General features: G+C 44.7%; 1 protein-coding gene across 4 annotated transcripts; it reads right to left on the bottom strand.

Annotated features, from left to right (window-relative positions):
- Window positions 1-135: 135 nt before the first annotated feature.
- On the bottom strand, window positions 136-5,844 carry LOC101765991 (NADPH:adrenodoxin oxidoreductase, mitochondrial). 4 transcript variants are annotated; one of them, XM_004952168.3, is made up of 13 exons: window positions 5,554-5,844; window positions 4,965-5,069; window positions 4,498-4,611; window positions 4,320-4,373; window positions 3,977-4,093; window positions 3,644-3,753; window positions 3,456-3,529; window positions 3,277-3,338; window positions 1,587-1,782; window positions 1,444-1,507; window positions 1,285-1,352; window positions 1,034-1,180; window positions 136-594 (listed from the first exon to the last, which is right to left on the bottom strand). In XM_004952168.3, the coding sequence occupies exons 1-13, from the start codon at window positions 5,710-5,712 to the stop codon at window positions 587-589; spliced, it is 1,278 nt and encodes a 425-aa protein (XP_004952225.1). In that variant the 5' UTR covers window positions 5,713-5,844; the 3' UTR covers window positions 136-586. The 4 variants fall into 4 exon arrangements, with proteins under 4 accessions (XP_004952225.1, XP_004952224.1, XP_022679403.1 ...); XM_004952167.3 differs by having other exon boundaries at window positions 1,038-1,180; XM_022823668.1 differs by having other exon boundaries at window positions 1,285-1,308.
- Between the last annotated feature and the right edge of the window lie 11,194 nt (window positions 5,845-17,038).

Genomic DNA, 17,038 nt, shown 5'->3' with positions numbered 1-17,038 from the left:
AAGTTATGTGGCCAATGCGTCTTTTACTGTGTCAATTTTCCTAGACCAATGTATTCAATAATTGACATAGATATTGCACAGATGGTACGTAAAACTTCTCTTGAGGCAATAAATAATCACCAGTCATTCAAATAAAACCACAATTGCACTAATAAATAGATCAATTTTGGACTTTGATGAAATGAATTGCTATTAGTAATTTTCCTTTACTGAGCACCATAGTTTGCTTATACGTGAGCCTACTCTCCAGTGAACATAATGTTGATGTTATGCTTTATTACTAAGTGTAGGATCATCTCTCATTGATGCGATCCTTTGATACAAACACATGGAAACAAAATTGCTGGGAGTGCCAGCCTTTTACTCGTTTGCAGCTTTCTGGAGCTCGTCCCAGGTTGTGATCTTCTCTCTAGGCTTGTTTCTCAGCTGCCCTGCCATCTTTTCCTTGGAATCAATCTTCTCCCAACCACTGAATGGCACAAAACGAACATTGTTTTGTTTTAGGATCTCAACAAGTCCTGTCCTTCCATGCTTCTTCGAATCAGACGGGGGCCTTAGCACACCCTTGATATCATCTTCGAGGATGCTAGCCACCTATTTGTTAACCCATAAGCAGAAAAAATCATAAATAGCCTATCAAAATGGCAACCAACAAATAAATACAATGACAACGCTAAATGTGAAGTTTTTATGGTGTGTGGACTGTTGAGGTTCCAGTTGTGTCATGAACATGCAAAAGTAAACTATTCTTCCCCCACCCATACTAACAGACGATGGAAAAGTAACACCCATATCCGCACCCATACTAACAGACGCTGGAAAAGTAACACCCATATCTTGGATGACTTAACATTGGTGGATTTCTCAAGATTTTGTCGCAAATAAATGTTGGTCCCAGGCCATTATTGTCAAAGCGACAAAAGAACAAGCAAAAGCACTCTGATATGGGTGTATGCAAAGCGTAATTTCATAGCAAACTAACGTCTTGCAATCTACACATAAGGAATGAACGATAAAGCTATAACAAAGGTACCTACTGTTTCTTCCGCACAGTGGAGATTTGTCGCAACGATCCCAGTTGGTCCTCTCTTTAACCATCCTACCACGTACAACCCTGATTCCACAGTGGTTGTCTCTGATTCGCTGCTCAGGACTCTGCCTCTCAAATTTGGCACAACTCCTATAATGAACCAAGGATCATCATGCAAAAGCAATTGCATATGCTCTTCATGGAGCAAAAATGAGCTCCAAGGTAGCAGGAAAAAAAAAAGCAGTATTATGCACCTCTGTTTTTGTCGAAAGGCAAACCTTGTACAGGCAAAGATTTGTAACCAATACTTTTCAAGACCAGACTAAGAAGAAGGCAGCATATTAAATGCATCTCAAATATTATATGGTTAGGTAAAAAACCAGGAAAGCATAAGCACGAGCCAAAATACTTACCCACATTTTAGGTCTTCAAACTCACCAGTTCCAACAGCCACCTGCTTACCAGTTACTTCATCACCTACATAACAAACAAGAATATTTATCAGAAAGCTCAAGAAGTGATCAAGAAGATTCATTTCCAACCTGCTACACCAGACCTTTTAAAGCTGTCTTCTCAAGTTGAACAGCACCAACCGTGGAACCATTTTCTGAAGGGATGAATTTGATAGGTCTCCTGAAAAACACAAAATGAAGCTCTTTTTGGTCATTGTAACTGTTGTCCTTATGTGCACTTGCAGCTTTGGACAGCAACTCATAAACCCTTCTTTGGATTCTACTATTCCTCATCTCCTCCTGCAATTAGATAGCAACATTTCCTTAGTCAAGAAAAGGTGAAAGGTAACTAGGTAAATCAATTTATCGGAGTTTTGAAAGCAGGGGTGGACCCATGTTGTGCTGAGTGGTGGCCCTCACTCAAGTTCAGCCACAAGCTCATTAAGGCCCTTCAATCACCGTCAGTGCCCTCAATCACAAAAATCATGTGCCCCCACTCATTTGGGCCAAGTGACTCTACTGACCGAAAGAGGGAAATTGGTGCTATGATCGTGTTTTTTAATTAACCTTTGTAGAGCCCAACAATTATATTCTTGCATTAGCTTTTCTTCTATCCATTCTAAATTCTAGTTGTATTTTGAGACGAACTCTAAGTTTTGTCTCCTGATGCTTAACTCTTTTATTCTTACTAATAAGGTGCTGTAAGGTGTTCCTTTTGTCTGTAGGATATGCCTATATGAAGTTAAGTAGACATCCTAAGCAATGAAAAACTCAATTTTATTTTCTATTCAACTATTTCTACATACCATGCAAAGGGCGTCAAAATTATATAACAATTGTTCATCTTTCTCGTCAAAGACATGAGATCCTGCAACATGGAAGCAAGAACTAGAAATTCCGTGATCGCTACTGATGAATATGACCTGCGGCTGGGGAGAGCAACGTTGTTGATCATCCATAGTGGATCTATTTTTGTCTGACAAATGTATAGTCTTTATTCTAGCCTTTGCATGAGACATGCACCCAATGGCCCATTAATACAATTTTCAACCACAAGCCATCACATGTAGATAAAATCCAACAAAAATCAAGATGAAAAAACTAGAACAATTTATAAAAACATAAAAATAATTAAGAAGTATGGATACTTTCTGGTCAAGACAAACAATTAACTAATGTTTTAATTTCTAGATATGAAAGATTATAATGGCAAATGAAATCCACCGCTTATGTATGAGTTTCTAGTGGCAGCAGTTCATATGCAAGTTCATCTTAATTTATTAGTGTGTGGAATTAGCTGCAGTGTTTTAAAGGCGATAAGGCGACCTTGGAAATCTGTGCACACCTTATTGCCTAGGCGACAAGGCGAACCGGTTCCCCAGCGAGCTGGGTCCGCCTGGACACCTAGGCACCGCCTTTAAAACACTGATTAGCTGCATGTACAGAGTGCCCTCACTTAGGCTTCGTGCTGGGTCCGCCCCTGCTTGAAAGCAGAATGCCCACTTAGTAAGACATTGAACAAGAAGCCTTATCACTGCTGTGGGTTTAGTATCAGTAAATGATTAATTCTTACTATTGCTACCAAGATCTCATGCTAATATTTGTACATCACACAAAAATTATATGAAAACTTGCTTACAATCTGCACAATACATCATAAAATGGCCCTAACTGCCATGATAGAGCAAAAACTCCAGGTCCTATATAAGCCAGATTTAAGAAAGCCAGGATAGTAGAAGAAAACGACCAGTCCCACAGCTCAAAAGAAAAGGAAAATAAGTTAAAGGCACAAACCTCATCTGCAGGCGAAGTTGCAAGAACAGCTTCGTTGATGCAAATACGAACATTTTTCAAACCTGCATGGACATGATGTCAAACTTAGAATGACAGCATGATAATGAGATAGGATAATACTAATGTGCCGCGTGTCAAATGTCAAATACTGCAAGTGTTCAAACAATTGTTAAAAATACCTAAAATTTCACGCAACTCCTTTGCTGTGCATGCTGCTTGTACGGGACCCCGTCGCCCAACCAAGTATACCTTCCTTTACATGCAACATAAATAGAGAATTATGTATTATGTAATCATCAGTAATATATGGAAGTAAACTAGAAAGAAAAAATATAAGTCTGGTTTCAATATTAAAGTGAAAAGATACCTTATTGTGCTGCCACGTAGAGCATCCAACGCATAATCAGCAATATCTGTAGTAGCCAACTCAGTTTTACAGCGTAAAAGAATACGTGCAACATCAAGAGCAACATTTCCCTGAAATTAATCATGTTATGATAACAAATGGTATCGCATTCATAAAAGTACTTCAAGCAACATGTAAACAAAATGAAGGATCATGAGCACACAAATCAAATAAAATTATAGATCAACTGTCTATCAAGGTTAAATAAAAGTGCAATTGTGAGTCAGTTGTCTTGGCCCCAAGATGTTGGTAATTTATTCAAATGCTAATATACAAAGAAAAATCAAAAAATACCTGACCAAGGATGATTGCAGATTCTGTGTTTTTCAAATCAGGAGACAAGTCGCACATGTCTGGATGTCCATTGTACCACCAGACAAACTCGCGAGCTGAATGAATTCCTTTCAGATCCTAAAATGCCGCCCATGATGATACTAGAGATAAATAATGCCATCTAAAAAATGAGATAATCTCAACCACATAGGCAATGAAGATGCTAGCATTATAAACTCCACATGCACCCTGCTGACTACTTAATACCTAACTACTGCAATATATGAGGAAACACCAAAAATCAATTAGATTACAGTTAAATGATATTTCTGAACTGTGGTGCAACAGAAGTCAAAAGTCATACCTCTCCAGGAATACCAAGTGACCTATCACTTTCTGCACCATAAGCAAGAACAACCTGTTGATGAGTAAATACAATCTCAACCAATTACTTATATAAGTTCTGGAAAAAGTAGTAATAGAAAAAAATGAAATGAGACATCCTCTTGGGAAATGGATATTTAACTCAAGGTTGAACTTACAACATGATATGTTTTGCGAAGCTCTGCCAGAGATATATCCGTTCCCAGTGTTACATTCCCAAAGAATGAACAGCGGCCATTTGCAGCTACACGAGAAAATTGATTTACCACAATCTGTTGGAAAGTTGAAGTAAACTTAGGTTTACAAACAATTTATATACTGCCATAAGCATGAAAATTGGAAAGGAAGGTACAATCAAATAACCATAATACAACATCTAGCAGGTCCCAAGCAGTAGTTAAAACTATTAATTGGCAAAGCAAGATCTCTGCATTATATGAACAAAACAATATTGCCCTAACCTGATAACCACTACAGTAAATGAATAAATTGATAAAAACAAGTGAGGAAATAGGAAATAGATGACCAATTCCAAACTGGTATTTTTCACTTAGTTGCAAAGGTGCAAAGATGAAAGGTTGATTGAATTTCAGTTCCAGAAATGATAACTGCAGTAAACAACCACCTTTGTTTCTGGATGATCTGGAGCCACTCCAGAACGGACTAGGCCAAATGGTGTGGGGAGCCTATCAATGATATCAACTTGTGCTCCTTCATGACCCTTCAGCATCTGATTAACCAACCAAAGTAGCACCAATGAATACCGCGAAGAAACAAATAATTGTTAAAACGGAATAAATCTGAAGAACAGTTCCAACAGAAAGGTCCTAGAGCGTTGGACAACAAACATGTTTCTGGGAAAATCTAGTTCAGTGAAGGTATTGAATCATTTGTTCTTTTCATCGTTTTAGCATTTGGTCATTGTACAGCAATGTTGCAGGTTCCAGCACATTTTGATTAGAAAAAAATGCATCGCTCAACTAATAATTCCACCAGAGCACATGGAATTCTTATTGACATTGGTACACAAACTAATGAAACCACAATGAGCAAACATAGTTAATAATGCAGCACACTTCAAGGATAAATACTGAAGAAATCGTTAATCTCCTATGAAACCACAATACTCCTGCAGAACTGATGAGGACGGCCCAAAGCAAGGCCCTCAGAAGCAGAGTCGCGAAGATACGCAACAGCCAGTGCAATACGCATACCCTGTCGGCGGTGTAGAACCCTGCAGGGCCGCTACCGACGACGCAGACGTGGAGCGGTTCGCGCGCGAAGGCGGAGAAGCCCCTCGTCGGCGGCCCCTGGACAAGCAGCGGCCGCAGCCTCTCCACCGAGCGGGAGAGGAGCCGCAGACTGCGGGCCATCTCGTGAGCGCCGAGACCGCTGGCGCCCACACCACACGGAGTCGGACGGGGACTCAGTGGGGGGACGGCGGCGGAGACGTGGAGGCGCGGCTTCGCGGGGGCGGCGAAGTATCCCGACGCCCCGACCGATCTCCGCTCTCACGGCTTCGTTGTTTACAGGCTTGAGGCCGCTGATTCCTGTACAAGCCCAGTCTGGCTGTCACTGCGGTCTGGGCCGGGCTATTTTTCGATGCTTGATTTATTGGGCCAGTATGGAGGGCCGAATTTTGTTAGTGGGCTCATTTATTTGTTGAGCTGGTTCTCACTCTGAGTCCCTCTGACCTGTTAGGAATTATTTTGCTCACTGGAAATGTCAAAAGGATGGTGTATCTTCAAGAGTCTTTGGTACTACCAATATTTCATCCCAGGCAAGAGATCGAGCAACAGATCTATATATGTCTTATTTGGAACGTGATATGTAACCTTACGGATGGTACTCCTTCGAAAACCTGTATATTTACCATAACGAAATAACAAAATTACCACTTTTACTGACATGGCAAGCTAACTCATCGAACCAGCGTGGATTGACCATGCAAAATGACCATGATACCCTTGCCTTGCTCACCTTAACCATCCCTTTCCCTCTCTCCTGCAACTAACATGTGGGATCCACATGTCACGGTCATCTTCAACCTCCCGTCGCTCCCTTCTTCCTCCATGAAGCCCCTCATCCCTTTCCCCACCTCCCCCTCCAACATGAAACCCCTCGTTGAACGTTGGAAAAAAAAATATAAGTATTTTTTCCATTTCAAATGGTAAGTCATTTAAATTTTCTTGGAGAGTCAAACCATTTTATATTTAGCCAAAATTATACAGAGGATCACAAAGATTTATGGCATCGAATAGATATAGTATGAAAATATATTTAATGAAGAAACTAATGGTACTTTTTGTATCATGAATGTTAATACTTTATTGTATAAATTTGATCAAATTAATTTGAGATATTTTGACTTTCTAAAAAATTAGAATAACTTACAATTTGGAACGGAAGGAGTAAAAAAATAATATAAAAGAGATAAGATTTTCATGATAGGCATGTATGTATGCGCGCCTATTAGATTCATCAGTACTTCGTCCAGCTGGTAGGTACATACCATATACAAACTGACGTGTAAACTGGCCACAAACCGCCACAGGGAAACGCGCTACGAGTTAGAGGCCAAGAGGGTGCATGCCACGCTCGGTCTTTTCACCGGTCACGACACGGCTGCTACACCGGCCGGTTGCCATCGATCGATGCACAGCGCGGTCGCGATCTGCCGCAGGCAATGAGCCTGAAAGCATATGCACGGCTGCAGCTTTCGGAGTTCAGATGCCGGCCGACGAGGACGACAACGACGCGTCATCTACACACGCATGTGTGCGCAGGTATACTTAACTGCTGGAGAGAGAACCTTTAGTACCGATCTAAATCAGGCTTTAGTACCGGTTGTACTCGGTATTGTTAAGTAGATACTAAGAAGTCCTTTAGTATTGGTTTAAGAGGTCTTTAATACCGGTTGTGGAGACCAACCGGTACTAAATTTTTTTTTCTTGTTTGTTTCTTTTCTCATTTTCTTTTCTATTTCTTTATTCTATATTAGTATTTCGTATTTATTTTCTTTATATATACTACTCTAATACGCTGATATATATAAGTTGTATTTGATTTATAATATGAGGGCCAGCTGCGGCGGCGGGAAGAGGACTGGCATGAAGACTAAATCACGCTAGACCCTTGAATTGATTATTTAATTATTCTAAAGCTCGGGGGTTGATAAGCTACACCCAACAGTTGATTTTTTTCAAGATAAAAAAAGAAGATTCAAGATTTTATTGACCCTTAGCCTGATTCTTCGATTCAACCTAAGGCTCGGGGGCTACTCCATATGGAGTGTGACTTTCACCGCCCTCCATATCACATTCCAAAGATGAAGATTACAAAATCAAGACGATCAAGGGCTTGAGCACACCATAGCTTCATGGCAGCTTTGAAAAACTTTGAAGATTCAGCCAGACAAAGTACTCGAGGAGCACTAATACTACTCAGTGAGGATTTGAAAAGTACTCGAAGACTGCTACATTCGACTATGAAGCGCTCGGAAGCTTGTCGTGGATAGATCCCCAGTACCCGCAACGAAGGAAGAAGATAGACTCCTACTAGGATTCCCCTGTAATCCTACTAGGACTCGAACTCCTAGTAAAATTCCCCCATAATCCTATTAGGACTCATACCCTGAAATTTTAATAGGACTCCTACTTTGTAACCGACTAGTAATCCCGCCCCTGAAGTACATAAAGAAGGGTGGGGGTCTCTAGATCGGTAGGCCAAGACCTCCTAGAAACACAACAGAGGACCAAATCCTCAACACCAAATAACACCCAAGCGCAGGGCACAATATACAACACCCCAAACAGGATATAGGGTACTACGCTACTCTGGCGGCCCGAACCTGTATAAATCTGTGTCTTGTGTCCTCGCGTTTACCTTCAAGTTCTAGGTTCGATGATTCCCCACCAACTAATCTACTACCTTAGGATACCCCTCGGTAGGTTGCCGGGTATAAAACACCGACACCGAGTGCTGGCTAGCACTGGTACTAAAGGTCGACCCTTTAGTGCCAGGTCCAGCTACCACCCGGTACTGAAGGGGGGCAGAGCGCGCCAAAATGAAACTGTCCCCCTTTAGTACTTAGTGGACCTGAAACCCACTAGACTGGTAGTGGAGCATAACGATCATCAAAAGGAGCTTCCTGACCCGCTGCAACAGCATCTTCATGATATCTTTCCAATAACGAAGCATTCATCTCTCCCACATGCTCATTTTCTTCGGCTTATCATGAGGACCAACTATGGTTTTCCCCTTGCCGCGAGCGGAACGACGATCGCCCCCCCCCCCATCGCCACTATCTCCAGCAGCAATAGCCATCTCTATGTACCATAATTTATTTAGCTCATATTTGCAAATGACTAAACTATGAACAAAATATATTTTTCCCCGCAATTTATTTAGCTCAAACATAATATATAAATGAAAATTTTCTCCATTGTAGCTTATTCTAAAAATAACTAATTACATAACTATTTCATCTTATTATCTCTATGTACCACAATTTATCTCGCTCATATTTGCAAATGACTAAAATATGAACAAATTATATTTTTTCTCATAATTTATTTAGCTCATATTTGTGAAGGACTTAACTATGAATTTATTCCTCTAACCTCATATCAATTTATTTCACTAATACGAAACATAGCATCCAAAAATTTAGCTTATTCTAAAAATCACAAATATGAGCTCTAAATAACACATGCATATAAATGAAAAATTACTCCATTGTACCTTATTCTAATAATTAAAAATTATTCTAACTCTAAAGTATAAAACTTAGTATACCAACCACGCATCAAGGGAGGATAAAGTTTCTAACCTTTAGAACACTTGAATGAGTGAAATTCCCACGAAATGGTAGCACCTCCCCTATTCCGTCATGAATGAATGAAGCCTGAGCTAGAGGAAATGGCTCGGGCAGGAGGAAGAAGACGTCTGATTTATAGGAGGGAAGTTAGTACCGGTTGGAGGCTCCCACCGGTACTAAAGATCACCCATTAGTAGGGGTGGAGCCTCCACCCGGTACTAATGTGCCTGAGGGGTCACGGGGGGCTCCCGGGGAACTAGCCGTTAGACCCGGTACTAATGCTCACTTTAGTATCGGGTCAAAAACCAACAAGTACTACTCGGGATGAATGCTGAGTTTTCCAGTAGGGCGTGCAGCGAGCTAGTGCGTGCAGAATCCTAGGCAGCTGGACGCACATCACGACGACGTTGATGTGGACACGTGTGCCGCCGCATGCATGTGTCATGTGTGTGCGTGGCAGTGAGCCAGCGCAATATCGGGAGGTGGTGGCGGGACGTGTGTGGAGGCGAGCCGGTCGGCGCCGGGGCACCGTATGGCACCACACACGTGTAAGTCCGGCAGCTACTAGCCCGGGCCCCGAGGGCTGCTCGCCCGCGCGCGCGCCTTTTATTGGGCCACGACCAGGGATCATCGCCAGATTGAACCCCTGCGGCGGTTTGGGGAGTTGCTGCAAGACAACATGAGATTTGATGAGATGAGATAGCAAGATGTCAATGCCAATATTTTTCTTAGGAAAAATTGGTTTCATAGCATCGAAAAGGTCGACACATCCAGAAAATACCATTGAAAGTTTGTCTTTCCATAAAATATCATTGAAAGGTTAACAGTCAACTAGAAATAGCATTCTATGACGTGCAGAGGAAACGTCGTTAATCCTATCCAGCTCATCCCTCCTCGGCTCCTCCTTCCTTCCCAAGATGAGCGCTGGCCACTCCTTTACCCCTCTTCTCGATGGGCACGCAAAAGCCTGCAGCCACCTCCTGAGCCCCTGGCCACCTCCAGCTACAGTCCGAGCTCCACGTCAGGCCACCTCCAGCTACAGTCCGAGCTCCACGCCATGCCAAGGATGCGAGGCCGAGCGAGGGCATTGCCCTGGTCCTCTGCTCCCACACACAATCTCTTGTCCGCTCTCTCTCCCCCATCAAAGCAAGCGGCCACCTGTCCACCTCCAATCCAAGCACCAGTTGTAATCTATCCATTGAATCCCCCTCTGTTGCTCTGCTCAAATCAGCAACCAAGCAAGTAGCACGGTAGCACCTGCTCAACTCCTGCATCTCCAAACAGAGCAAGCAAGCAGCATGGAACATGCTATCTCCTTGTTCTACTCGATTTCCCCCTCCCTTCTCTATAGCATCAGAAGCACCTGCTTGCTTCCAAATTTCTCACGCGGGCAAGCACTAAATCCACCACTACAATCTTCAAGTCCATCAAATCGACGCCCTCAGGTACGTCGTGGAGCCTGAGCAAGGGCGTAGGGGAAGCGCTTAGCACCAAGACTGGATGTAGTGAGGGTGTTGGACCAGCCGCGGTAGCGACGCAGCACAGCTAGGAGTAGGGGTAGGCGGCGGCCTGGTGCTGAAGGAAGAAGCAGCGGCTTGCCGAAAAACGGAGGGATGAGGAAGGCGTTCAGCTTTGGGAAGTCTAGAAGAAAAATGGGAGCGAGGAGGCATCTAAGATGGACGACGTTAACAACATTTCCACTCGAATGTCATGGAATGCTATTTCCAGTTGACTGTTGAATCTTTCAATGGTATTTTACGGGATGGCAAACTTTCAATGGTATTTTCCGGATGTAGTGATTTTTCAATGCTATGAAACCAATTTTCCCTTTTCCTTATGCATAATTGAAGCCTACAAATGTTTTATTTGGATTGTCCTAAAAGTAGCTTTCATCCTTGTTTCCTCCTCCACACTACCCACAAGATGCTGACTGATCACTATTTTTGTCATCGAGTCGAGACAACTCATTTGCTAATTCAGCGGAGCAAATTTGGCTCAGCTAAAAGGCTGATGCCAATGGGGACCATGTAAGCCTATACCGGAACATTTTGGCTAAGACTAATCTTGTAAAACCTTTGTATAAAATTCGGTCACACACACAACAACAATGATCCTATCCATTTTCCTTTTTAATAGAGGTTGCCGCCATGCTAACCCGCGAGTGAGATGCCTCCACCTAAACCCTCTCTACTCTCCATCTTCCGCCACCCATAGAGGTGACACCTACATTACACCACCTCCACTACATAGGCCAATCTTCGTGTCTTCACCCTCCCTCTAAATCCCACTATTGGTGGTTACAAAATGCCCAGTAGAGGGTGGCTCTAGCACACGGTACTTGTCCAAAGAGCTTCTAGGGGACTGAGTGGCTAGAATGTTATGTCTTAGACGAGCCGAGGGCTCGCCCATTTCTAGCCTTGGGAAACCAAACCTTTTCGGGTAGAAGACTCTTCTACCCCTGGTACAGCCCCTCCCACCTGTGGCGCCCCTTTAGGGGCACTCTGGTCTTATACCTTCGCTCTCTGTGGTACGGAGGGTTTCCGTACTCAGGGCGAATGTGGCGGCCTTGTACGGGGACCTTCCATACTGGAGGTGAGGTTGATTCAACAAACCCGTCCTTAGGGCAGATGCACACTTGGTCCAACTAAACTTGTGGGCCTTACGAAAACTGATGGTGGGGTCCCATCCATCTCGCCAATTGTTTCCAAGATGGGGGACTTCCGGCACTCTCGATAGTCCTCCGGCCCTCTCGGTAGTCCTCCGGCATCCTGTGCGTACCTTCCCCGGGTATGCACCCTTGCCTGTTGTCTAGGACTTCTGGGTGGAGAGGCAGAGAGCGAGCAAGAGAGAGAGAGAGAGAGAGAGAGAGACAGAGCCCCGTCTGTTCATGTTCGGAGGGGCCCCGGTAGATTTAAGGTTCTCCTGGATCGCATGGTCTCTTGGGCTGTGACGCGTGGCCGATTCCCCAACAGCAGCCCTTTCCCGATGGGCTCCGAGAGTTAGCTCGTGGTGGTCGCTGGGACCTCTCTATCGTACATATATGTACGGGCCCACCAGAAGGTTTGGATAGTCCTAAATATGAGGTTGGACATCAAGACGTATCTGACATGGAGACTATGGCGCATGACGGCGTAGTCTACATGGAAAGCAAGGAACTAGTCGAGGATTAGGAAAAGTACTCATAGCTATAAAACTAGAACTCGTCTAGTCGAATCCGACTAATTTTCTTGTAACCAACCGAACTGTAACCCTACCCCTGGCAATATAAGGTGAGGCAGGGACACCCTTCAAAGAAATTCACTCCAACCAACACACAGGACGTAGGGTATTATGCTATTCAGCAGTCCGAACCTATCATAATCGTGTGTCTGCGTTTACCTTCGAGTTTCTAATCTCGACGAGCCTCACTAACCAAAATACTACTCCGGGTACCCCCTCAGTAAGTTACCGGGTCTAAACACTAACAGCTAGCGTGCCAGGTAAGGGAACTCGCCGAGAATCTACTGGCGAACTCGATGGCATGAGTCATCATCAAACCAATTGTCGCATTCGAAGCAGGTCTGACGTTCGTCTTCGGCTCCTAGGTTTGCATCGCAGATGGTGTTGGAAATTTCCGCCACCACATTGCGCCAGCCCAAGAGAAGAAGCAGCAAACCATGAAGCTCCAGCGCCAAGCTCTGGAGGATCTCGTCGAGAATTTCGGCGAATTTTCAATTTCGAACCTAGTCAGAGGCTGGGGGGATGAGTACGAGTACAACTCGACTTCTTCCACCGGTCGGATTGAATTGCGCGAGCTGGCACATAAGCCATCATACGAATCGGATTGCCACCAAAGTTGATTCACGTTCGGACTTTGCAACATGATCATTGTTTATAAGGCAGCCCTATCCAGATCACAATCCGATACGAATACGATCGAGGATTTCAACAACTACTCGGTCCTGGACGAGGAAACTCCTTTATCAGGTCTGCAGCAGGGCCTAGTAATCACATCAACTTTCCAAGGCAGATTCATCTACTGGCCCAACATGAAGGCACCCACTCTTGCCAAAAATGATGATTCGCGCCCTATCGCCTACCTCGACACTCTCCCGTACCAGCAGGGAACTCCTTTGTCACCCATCTATGAGGAAGGAAGCACCACGAAGGTCATCACTTCAAGCTTGGGAAGCTATTCCCCAGAACGAGAACTTTTCTCTCTCATTACTGGACAAGAGGATGATGAAGAAGAGCAACGGGATAGGAACTCGCGACATGAGCATCACCCGTATGACGTCTCGCAGGATGAACTCACTGCCAATGTATCGGAGAGGAGACCGAAGCTCAAAGAACTCTACGACGAGGAAGGAACATCGCAAGAGCATATCACCGCCGCTGCCTCGCCGCGAACCTACCAATCATGAATCTAGATAACGCCTTTGAAGAAGTTCAAACACGTCACCATCGTAGTCCCCTCACCACCATCACGTCTATTGATCTCATCACCCGCGTGATGCCGTAGAACAAGTACACTAGACAATTGGCTAAACTGGCAGAACGCGTGTATGAAAACTTGATTAGTAGAATCCAATACAGACAGTCCAATGTAGTGCATCCCAGCGAACTCAACATGGCAGCAGCCATAGAGGCCCTTCATCAAGACCAAGTCAACTCGAAGGTGCCAGACCAAGCCAAGCTGAAGCTGAAGGTAGTCGGGCAGCACCCTCGGGAGGCCATGGCCACTGTGGGGCTAACCCAGAACCCGTATGCCCAACAGAAAACCTCTGCAACAAGATCAACGCTAGCCACGACGCCCGTACCATCATCAACGGATGGCGCCGCGAGCACGAGCAAGAAGTTGAACACCCAGGAGATGATACTGATGAGTTCCCCATCTTCTCAAGATGTGTGAGGAGGACAACTTTACCCGAAAAGTTCAAACCTCCGAGTACTACCAAATACGATGGCAAACAGGACCAAATCCAATGGCTCTGGTGCTACTTGCTGTCAGTACAAGCGGCTGGGGGAAACAACAACACCAAAATCATCTACTTCCCCATCTGCATGGAGGCGGCACCACTCACATGGCTTGAATCGTTGGACAAGAACACCATCGACTCATGGAAGGACCTCAAGATAGCGTTCACCAACAACTACGCAGGGGCAATGCAGCGTCCTGGCAACAGGATCGACTTATCTCAAGTCAAGCAACAAGAAGGCGAGATCCTGCAGAGCTAATTACGTTGTTTCTTTGACAAGAAGGCCACAATCATGGACATCACGGAGCGCGATGTTATTGACTGCTTTCAGAACGGTCTCCACGACAGCCGGATGTTCCAGGACTTCAGCAGAAGACGCCATGCTGATGTCAAATAGGGAGATCGAACGGTTCGAGTCCAATTGCAACAAGGGCTAGAACAACAACAATAAGAACAATGGCCAACGCAATGACAAGAACCGCAACGATCGCCCTAACAATGACAACCGAAATAACTACTCGGAAGGTCACAACCGCAAGCGAAAGCCAGACAATATTGTCGTGGCAATGTCATAATTGTCCAAGAAAGGTGGCGGCAAGAATTAAGATAGGCTCTCGTTCAATGAGATTCTGAAGAAATAGTGCCAATGGCATCCATACCACAAGCACTTTGCGATAGATTATTTTAGTCTACGCAGAGTCATGAAGGACCTGCCAGAGCCATCTAGCACCAATGACAAGGGCAAGGCCAAGGAAGATGAAGACGATGGTGACAGTGGCAAGTTTTAGAACCCATCCAACATTGTCAATGTCATCTTCGGCGAAACCCCGGGTACTACTACTAAGCGGTCCTGGAAGCTCATTCTTCAAGAGATAATATCCATTGAACCTGCAACGCCAACGTTCCTCAATGGTCCGAGGTGACAATTACCTTCTCCAGGAAGGACCAATGGACTAGTTTCTCAGATCAAGGATGGTTGTCGCTAGCTCCAGACTTAATAAAGTACTCATCGATGGCGGTAGCAGCCTCAACATACTGTTCGCTAAGACACTGAAGAAGATAGGCCTCGACATCACCAATATGCTCACCCCAACGAACTCTCCGTTCTGTGGGATTGTCCCAGGCAACGCGGTTGTACTCCTTAAACAGGTGGTTTTGCCAGTTACCTTTGGGACCAAAGAACACTACCGGATAGAATACATCCTATCCGAGGTAGCGGATTTCGAAACATTGTACCACACCATCCTTGGAGAACCTGCATTGGCCAAATTCATGGCCATCCCGCAATATGTGTACTTAGTACACAAAATGCTGAGACCCAAGGGAGTACTCTCCTTGCGCGGAGACTTGAAGAGATCGTATGACTGCGACACAGAAGCCGTGGACCTAGCAGCAACTACATAAGTACAAAGCTCGATGATGCAAGTCTTTGATGCATCCAAGAAGTTGTCCCCGTCAGAGCTCGAAATTCCAAAAAAGAAGTTGGGGGCAACCAAGATCAAGCCGGCAAGTGAAGTAGACATCAAAGCCATTGACCTTCAGACTTGTGATAGCTCCAAGACAACCCTGATTGGCACAGGGGTGGATCCTAAATTGGAAAGCTCGCTCGTTAGCGTCCTCCAGGACAATCGAGACATTTTCACGTGGAAACTAGCGGACATACCGAGGGTGCTCAGGGAGTTGATCGAGCACTCACTTCATGTTAATCCAAAATCTACAAAAAAAGGCAATGACTATGATGATTTGCCCAAGGGAGAAGGGAAGCCATCAAGAAAGAGCTAGCCAAACTACTCGTGGTGGGTTTCACAAAAGAAGTCTATCATCCAGAGTGGCTCGCCAATCCCATCCTGGTGCGAAAGAAAAACAACAATGAGTGGAGGATGTGTGTCGATTACACAGACCTCAACAAACACTTCCAAAGGACCCCTTTGGGCTCCCTAGGATTGACCAAGTCATCGACTCCACAGCTGAATGCGTCCTCCTCTGTTTCCTCGATTGCAACTTGGGGTATTACTAGATAGCTCTCAAAGAGGAAGACTAGATCAAGGTTGCGTTCATCACCCCATACAGAGCTTTTTGCTACACAATAATGTCTTTCAGGCTAAAGAACGCCAGCACGACATATCAACGGGCAATCCAGGAAAGCTTCAAGAAGCAGCTACATCGCAACATGGAGGCGTACGTGGACAACGTGGCCCTAAAGATCAGAAATTCCAATGACCTAATTGCGGATCTAGAAGAAACTTTCGCAAGTTTGCGAGAGTTACGGTGGAAGCTCAGCCTGACAAAGTGCATCTTCGGTGTACCATGAGGGAAACTACTCAGGTTTATCATTAGTCACCGATGCATTGAAGCTAACCCCAATAAGATCTCCGACATCACCAATGTCCATGCCCCATTAGGCATCAAGGACATCCAGAAGCTGACTGGATGCATGGCGGCCCTCAACAGATTCATTTCAAGGCTTGGAGAATAGGGCCTACCCTTCTTCAAACTACTCAAGCGACAAAACAAGTTTCAGTGGACCAAGGAGGCAAATCAAGCCCTACAACAATTAAAGAACTTCCTATCAAAGCCACCGGTCCTCACAATGCCAAACCCCAACGAAGACTTGTTGCTTTATATCGCCGCGAATACTAACATTGTCAGCATGGCGATCGTGGTTGAAAGACCAGAACCAGGCCATGTATACAAAGTACAGATGTACGTCTACTTCATCAGCGAAGTGTTGTCAGATTCCAAGGCCAGATACCCGCCGGTTTAGAAGCTACTGTACAAGATACTGCTCATCTCGTGCAAGCTATGTCATTACTTCTAGGAGCACAAAGTCTCTGTCGTCACCGACTTCCCCCTGGGAGAAATTCTCCACAATCAGGATGCAATAGGAATAATATCGAAGTGGGCGGTAGAACTCGGAGCATT

The sequence above is a fragment of the Setaria italica genome, chromosome I (assembly GCF_000263155.2).
Source record: "Setaria italica strain Yugu1 chromosome I, Setaria_italica_v2.0, whole genome shotgun sequence".
Classification (NCBI taxonomy): domain Eukaryota; kingdom Viridiplantae; phylum Streptophyta; class Magnoliopsida; order Poales; family Poaceae; genus Setaria; species Setaria italica.
The sequence above is the reverse complement of the archived record's forward strand: the minus strand, read 5'-3'. Positions and strand labels throughout refer to the sequence as shown.

Coding starts and splice junctions, on each gene's coding strand:
- LOC101765991 (XM_004952167.3), bottom strand. CDS start 5,712: ATGGCCCGCAGTCTGCGGCTCCTCTCCCGCTCGGTGGAGAGGCTGCGG. Junction 4,612..4,964: donor CAGATCATCCAGAAACAAAG/GTGGTTGTTTAC, acceptor ACTTTCCAACAG/ATTGTGGTAAATCAATTTTC. Junction 1,181..1,284: donor GCCTTTCGACAAAAACAGAG/GTGCATAATACT, acceptor GGTTCATTATAG/GAGTTGTGCCAAATTTGAGA.